We start from the raw sequence: 7475 nt of genomic DNA on the forward strand, positions 1-7475 counted from the left end.
AGCACAATGGCCTCTAAGGATGGTTTATATTCTTCTATTCTGCGTATGTATGCACACACACACACACAAACACACACTGGAAAACACAGATGAAAAATATTCTCCATGCTTGGTTTAGTGTTTATGTAAGAGCCTTGATCATTGTATTGCTATTAAAAATTATCACTTTCCACTCAATATGGAATATTTGTAATAGTTTCTTGGTCTCTTGGAGATTATGTGGAAGAATAGAGGACTGCTTGTTCAGGTGGTACCGGTAAACTCGATGATCATCAGATGATTTGCTAATGAAACCGCCTTGAAAAAGATTCTGAAAGCACATCCTGACATGAAGTGATGGATGCACCTGCATTTGGAGGTCTGAGCTGGAGGTTTTGATAGTTTGTACATATATTAATAAGGAACTGATTATTTTCTGTGGAAGGACCAGCTCTAGTAAGATACGACGTACACTGTGTAGCCTACTTATTAAGGGGCTACTCTCTCTGTCTCTCTCTCTCACTCACACACACACACACACAAACCACAAAATGATGGCTGCAGTCTGGAACTCTACTTTCATCTTTGGAGAGAGAGAGTTGGTCGTCCTGGTATTGTTTGAAGGTGATGCTAAATCTGTTGTTGATGCCTCCAATCGAGCTGGACCAGTACCTTGCTGGCTTCAATCGTATTTTAAAGATGTCCTCACAGCTTGTTCAAACTTTAGGATGCTGTGGTGATATTTCAACTTTGTTCCTCCAATTTTGCTGCTCATGTTCGTCTTCGGTTTGCAGACATATCTTTCTTCTGTAATCGAGTCTGAATTATGTACTTCTAATCATAACAATGAATCTGGCATACAATGCGTTCTCTCCACCCCAAAATAGCCAATGGTTGTCTCCTCTCTCCACCATGGCTAGATATTATCTACTATGCCTACCTAGAAAAATAAGCCTAATGTATGAACTCTACTCATTAATACTAGTATGAGCACCCCAAAATGTCATAAGATGTAGGATCCAAGATTTCCCCACCCTCATATTAATATTGGAATATTTTTTTTTCTTGTTAATACTCTACTACCATTATCAAACATATAATTCAAAATTCCCGTAAAAAATTAACTGAAAATAAGAAAAAAAAAGTTTCTATTCTTCTATTCCAATGAACAATTTAGGGAAAGTTACGTAAGGTTGTACTTCTGTCCCCTATTTATGAATGGTCGAACATATCCTTTGAATGTTGCATGATACCTTATGGACACCGATTGAAGGCCTTGGTCGAGGGATTCTCCCTGCTAAAGGAAAACTTGGTCCAACATTTTATTCCAATTTCACTTCTACCCAAAATTCCAAAGGAAGCCTCAGGTTGTGTTTGCTATGGGGAATTCTTAATTGAGGTCGTAGTGTACTAGTGTTTGGAAGGGGGCAACAGGGTCGATCTTCACATGCGTTGGAGGGTGGAATTTTTATCTGCTGCTGTGCACTGCAGCGCTGCTGTGCCATTGTGCGGTGCAGCAGTGGCCATGTGTGTACAGCGGGCCCCACTGTGCACACATGGCCATTGCTGCATCGCACGATGGCACAGCCGTGCTGCAGTGCACAGCAGCGGATAAAGGTCCTCGGAGGGTGAGGGTCCTGAAGTACTAAACCACGTAATCAGAGGGAAGGGTGAGCAATCGTCCACGTTAAAAGCCCAATCTACAAAATCTATCTTCTTCTCCGCAAACTCCCTCTGTAGTCTGTAAACCCCACAGCCTTTATCTTTCTTTCTCTCCCTCAAAATTCATTTACAACAACGTCAGAATAAACGAGAAAGAGGAACAGAGCAGAAGAGCTCAGAGACGAGTCCTCAGAACAGAGCTCAAGGACTTCGTTCATTCTCTTTCTCCATTGAATGGCTTTCAATTCCATCTCCCTCCCTAAGCACTCTCTCCCACCATCACTCCCCTCAATAAACTCTAAATGCCCATCTTCCCAAATCATCCGTATTCTTTCCCAATCATCACAGTCGCAATTCTATGGTGTAAAGCTTTGTACTACTACTACTTCTTCTGTTTCAGTCCCAGCTATTCCTTCCCTCAGGACTTCCATTTTTGCCAAGGTACAGATTCTCACTCTCAGAAGACTACAGTTCTGTCCCATTTTCATTCATGGCTAATAATTTGGTGGGCAGGTTTCGAAAGGTCAGGTGCCTCCTTCCTTCACGTTGAAAGATCAAGATGGAAAAACTGTGAATCTCTCCAAGTATAAAGGAAAACCAGTTGTGGTCTATTTCTACCCAGCTGATGAGACCCCTGGCTGCACTAAGCAGGTACTGTTAAATTTTGTAATTTTCTTTTCTTACTCTCCGAATTACAAAATTTTGGATCATTGTTTAATGCAAACCCCCATTGTGTTTAGTATTAGAGATTTGCTAACCTCATGGAAACGATTCTGAGAGTGAATTTTCTGTTGAGACTGGAGACCTCAAACAGAGAGAGCTATCTGCTGAGTATTGTTCAAAAAAATAACTCTTTTATCTGACAGTCTTTTATTACCCTGGCAGGCCTGTGCTTTCAGGGACTCCTACGAGAAATTTAAGAAAGCCGGAGCTGAAGTTGTAGGGATTAGCGGCGATGATACGGCTTCCCACAAGGTGAGATTGATTACATTGGAACCAATTACTTCTTAGTTATCTGGTGATGATGATAAATAATGATTAAAATTTAATGGAAAAAAGGGAAATTTTAATGAGGGAACAATGTAACAGGCGTTTGCGAAGAAATACAGGCTGCCGTACACGTTGCTGAGTGATGAGGGAAACAAAGTGAGGAAAGAGTGGGGAGTGCCGGCAGATCTGTTCGGAACATTGCCAGGGAGAGAGACTTATGTTCTTGACAGAAACGGTGTGGTTAAGCTCGTCTACAACAATCAATTCCAACCTGAGAAGCACATTGACGAGACTCTCAAGCTCCTTCAGAGCCTTTGATCTTTCTCTGTTCTAAATTGGGCTTTTCCGTTTTTTCTACTTCTACCTATTTTCTGCCTCATTTCTTTCAGGTTTGTGGGTTATTAATCTATGGATCTATTTATTTGCAGGTGGGAACATTCCCATTATTGACAGAAATGCATGTTTGTAGTTGTTAATGAGTTCCCAAGAACTTGATTACTACCGTCCTTAGTTAGTATTCCTACTTGAGTTGAGCGAGCCTCTTCCTTTCTCTGCAGCGTCACAACTCATTACTCATTACCCCAACTAGAGAAGATGAAGATCAGGATGTCTCTAGTCTCTACTAACCGTTCACTATGTTTGGATGCCAAGAAAAGAAAAGAAAAGAAAAGATAAAAAAAAAGCATGATGAGACAAAAAAAAAAAATCATAATGATGCAATTAGTGATTTATGTGTCTTAACTCTATCCCTAAATTTTTTTTTTGAATTTTTTCTTTTCTTGGCATCAAAACATAGCAGCATTCATCCTTATGTATAAAGGAGGATTATCATTTATGAAAGACAAAAAAAGCAATGCCTAGTCGCATCCTTCTTGCACCTAGACAAAGGTGGTACAAAATTACTATCCAGTCCTAGTAAAATAAAAAATGAGAAAGAGATCGCTGTCTGATCGTGTAGCGGTTGCACCAATGCTAGGGCCAATGAGAACCCACGTAGGGGCACCAACATAGATAATATTTTTTATTTCATGGATTTGGGTGGTACTTTTGCACACACCTGTGTCTGGGTGCAGGAGCAACACGACCAGGTAGCATTCTATTTGCCATGAAAAATTATATCCAGGCAGATGCCGCTGTGTGCTCTCTCATTGGACCCCATGCTAGTGTAGGGGCTACATGACCAGGCAGTGATCTCTTGCCCTTTATTCATGGAGAAAAGTTCTTTGTGGAGGGGAGTGTATCGCCCATACCCAGACACAAAGGGGGAGCATTATAAGATACGACATGCACTGTGTAGCCTACTTATTAAGGGACATCGGATCGTGCCCTTGTACAAGTACTATCCAAGGCCCTCCAAGGCCACTTACATGGAATCTACTATGGGACCCACATGAGACGTGGATTCCATGTGAGTGGCCTTGGAAGGTATTTGTACAAGGACACGATCCGCACTCTTATTAAGGGGTTACTCTCTCTCTCTCTCTCTCTCTCTCTCTCACATACACACACACACAATCCGCGCTCTTATTAAGGGGTTACTACACACACACACCCACACACACACACCTCCACATGCACACGCACACACACACGCACACCCACGCACGCACGCACACCCACACACTTGGTAGACAGCTCCCCTCCCTTTCTCCCAAACCACAAATGATAGCTGCAATCTGAACTCTAGTTCCATCTCTTGAATGAAAGCGAGAAAGCGAGAAGAGAGGGGGAGGGGAGGGGGAAGGTGGCAATATAAAGAGTGTAAAGTGGCCGTCATGATAATTTTTGAAGGTAATGCTAAAACTTTTGTTGATATCTCAAATTGAGTTGGACTAAAACCTAGCTGGCTTCAGTCGTATTTTAAAGATGTGCTCACAACTTGTTCAAACTCTAGGATGTTGTGATGATATCTCAGCTTTGCTACTGCAATTTTGTTTCTCATATTTGTTCTCGGTTTGCAGACATATCTTTCTTCTGTAATCGAGTCTAAATTATGTACTTCACCCATAGCAATGAAACGGCATATAAGGCGTTCTCTCCTCCCCCCCCCTGCCCCCCAATAGCCAATGGTCATCTCCCCTCTACACTTTTGTTGTTGTTGTTGTTGTTAAAGAACCAATTTATTCAGAAAATGAGAAACACACCTAAGATCTGGCTGGAAATGCTCAGATAAGCAATGATCGAAAATAGACCATGATGTCCTTCTCACGACGGACAAAGTCCTTCTTGCAAGAGCATCTGTTACAACATTAACAACTCTTGGAATAAATTGAAAAATACAGGACTCAAAGTAACTAACCAGGTATCAAATGTTAGATACAATAGAACACAGAATGAATCTAGAATTGATAGACTTGGACCAGAGACATGATATTAACTCCTGATTATCACTCTCCACAATCAAGTTGTTGACGCCTTCCGAAATAGTCTCCAAAAGATCTTACCAAACTGCTATGACTTCTACCACCAGAACATTATCAAAAGATCAGGGTTCGAAAACTACAGAGATACATCTCCCCAAAAAATCTCTAATTAAAAAACTCAGCCCCCCTCTATTCTCCTTTGCAAGAAAAGAAGCATCACAATTTAACTTTACAAAAGATTGAGAAGAAAGTTCCCATATCAAGATTGGTGGACCTTGAGTGCCCACTAATACTTGCCCTTGAGTGATAAGAGCATTTATGAATTTCAACTAACTCGGGCCGAATCTATGACCTCATGTGGCATCCACTTCTGATGAGCAAAGAGCAACTCCACCATGGCTAGATATTATATGGTGTGCCCACCCTAAAAAAAGCCTGTGTATGAACTCTAATTGATACTAGTATGGCCACCCCATATAAGACGTAGGGTCTAAGATTTCCCCACCCTCTTATTAATATTGATTTACTTTTTTTTTCTTCATTTTCTTTTTAATACTCCACTACCATTACCAATCAAACATATAATTCAAATTCCCATTAAAAATTGATTGAAAATAAGAAATAATATTTTTTTTCTGTTCTTCTCTTCTGTTTTAACAATTGTGGGGAAATTCTCTTTCACCCTACGGTAAAGGAAATGATACCAACAAAAGATCAAAGGCTTCGGTCAAACATTTTATTCCAATCACACTTCTACCCAATTTGCCAAATGAAGCCGCCTCAGGTTGTATTTGCTATGTAGTGGATTCTTGAGGCCGTAGTGTTTCCACAGACCCGGATCGTGTCCTTGTAGGTTTGTACAATTAACCTTCAAAACCCTCCAGGGTCACTCACATGGAATCCACTTCTTCTTCTATAAATCCTACAGTAGATTTCATGTGAGTGGCCAGGGGAACATGACTCAGTCTTCAGTGAAGACTCTTCACAGTAGTAATTTTTTTGTTTTTGGTTTTTTCAGTACTAAACAACAACGAAACCGGAGGGCAGGGTGAGGAATCGTCCACGTTAAATGGCCAATCTACAAAAATCTATGGCCCCCAACCCCCTCTGGAGTCTGTAGACCCCACATCCCTCTCTCTCTCAAAATTCATTTACAAAAAACGTCGGAATAAACAAACAACTGTAGGAGAAAGGGGAACAGAGGCAGAGGTTAGAGACGAGTTCCATTGATCTCGCAGTCTCCCTGTTTCGCTCTTGCGCAGAACGGAATCAGTAACCCAGTCGTTCATTCTCTTTCTCCATTGAAATGGCTTTCAATTCCATCTCCCTCCCTAAGCACTCTCTCCCACCATCACTCCCCTCAATAAACCCTAAATGCCCATCTTCCCAAATCATCCCCATTCTCTCCCAATCATCACAGTCGCAATTCTACGGTGTAAAGCTTTCTACTACTTCTTCTTCTGTTTCAGTCCCAGCTATTCCCTCCCTGAGAACTTCCATTTTTGCCAAGGTACAAATTCTCACTCTCAAACGATTATAGCAGTCTCCCATTTTCATTCATGGCTAATGTTACAGGGATTTTTTTTTTTTTTTTTTAATTTGGGAAAATAATTTGATGGGCAGGTTTCGAAAGGTCAGGTGCCTCCTTCCTTCACGTTGAAAGATCAGGAAGGAAGGAATGTGAGTCTCTCCAAATTTAAAGGAAAACCAGTTGTACTCTATTTCTACCCTGCTGATGAATCCCCTGGCTGCACTAAGCAGGTACTGTTTAATTTTTGTAATTCTCTTTTCTTACTCTCTCCTAATTAGAAAATTTGGATCATCATATTAAGGATTTGCTAACCTGATTGTAATCCCCTGTCAGGCCTGTGCTTTCAGGGATTCCTATGAGAAATTTAAGAAAGCCGGAGCTGAAGTTGTAGGGATTAGTGGCGATGATACGGAATCCCACAAGGTGAGATTAATTACATTTGAAACAATTGCTTCTTAGTTATCTTGTGATGATGATAAAAATTAATGGAAAAAAGGAAAATTTTAATGAGGGAAGAATGTAACAGGCGTTTGCGAAGAAATACCGGCTGCCGTATACGTTGCTGAGTGACGAAGGAAACAAGGTGAGGAAAGAGTGGGGAGTGCCGGCGGATCTGTTCGGAACATTGGCAGGGAGAGAGACTTATGTTCTTGACAGAAACGGTGTGGTTAAACTCGTCTACAACAATCAATTCCAACCTGAGAAGCACATCGACGAGACTCTCAATCTCCTTCAGAGCCTTTGATCTATCTCTGTTCTAAATTGGGCTTTTCCATCTTAGTTATGGTTTTTGTCTGTCTTTTTTAAAACTATTTTCCTCCTCGTTTCTTTCAGATTTATGGGTTATTAATCTATCTATTTGCATTCCTTTTAAGTGGGAACTTTCCCATTATTGACAGAAATGCATGTTTGTAGTTGTTAATGAGTTCCTAAGAACTTAGACTACTACA

At 40.9% G+C, this 7475-nt stretch overlaps 1 protein-coding gene across 5 annotated transcripts; it reads left to right on the forward strand.

The window, feature by feature from the left end:
* Nucleotides 1-1850: 1850 nt before the first annotated feature.
* On the forward strand, nucleotides 1851-7475 carry LOC122656411 (peroxiredoxin Q, chloroplastic). 5 transcript variants are annotated; one of them, XM_043850912.1, is made up of 5 exons: nucleotides 1851-2082; nucleotides 2155-2292; nucleotides 2527-2616; nucleotides 2731-2960; nucleotides 7270-7475. In XM_043850912.1, exons 1-4 carry the CDS (start codon nucleotides 1876-1878, stop codon nucleotides 2947-2949), a joined length of 654 nt encoding a protein of 217 aa, XP_043706847.1. In that variant the 5' UTR covers nucleotides 1851-1875; the 3' UTR covers nucleotides 2950-2960; nucleotides 7270-7475. The 5 variants fall into 5 exon arrangements, with proteins under 5 accessions (XP_043706847.1, XP_043706848.1, XP_043706845.1 ...); XM_043850913.1 differs by having other exon boundaries at nucleotides 2731-2958; nucleotides 7264-7475; XM_043850910.1 differs by lacking the exons at nucleotides 2155-2292; nucleotides 2527-2616; nucleotides 2731-2960 and adding exons at nucleotides 6618-6755; nucleotides 6859-6948 and having other exon boundaries at nucleotides 7052-7475.

The sequence above is a fragment of the Telopea speciosissima genome, chromosome 3, assembly GCF_018873765.1.
Source record: "Telopea speciosissima isolate NSW1024214 ecotype Mountain lineage chromosome 3, Tspe_v1, whole genome shotgun sequence".
NCBI lineage: Eukaryota > Viridiplantae > Streptophyta > Magnoliopsida > Proteales > Proteaceae > Telopea > Telopea speciosissima.

Excerpts from the sequence above, each read along its gene's own strand:
- LOC122656411 (XM_043850912.1), top strand. The coding sequence starts at position 1,876 with ATGGCTTTCAATTCCATCTCCCTCCCTAAGCACTCTCTCCCACCATCA. Across the intron at positions 2,083-2,154 it reads GGACTTCCATTTTTGCCAAG|GTTTCGAAAGGTCAGGTGCC; the intron begins GTACAGATTCTC and ends TTTGGTGGGCAG. Across the intron at positions 2,293-2,526 it reads CCCCTGGCTGCACTAAGCAG|GCCTGTGCTTTCAGGGACTC; the intron begins GTACTGTTAAAT and ends TTACCCTGGCAG.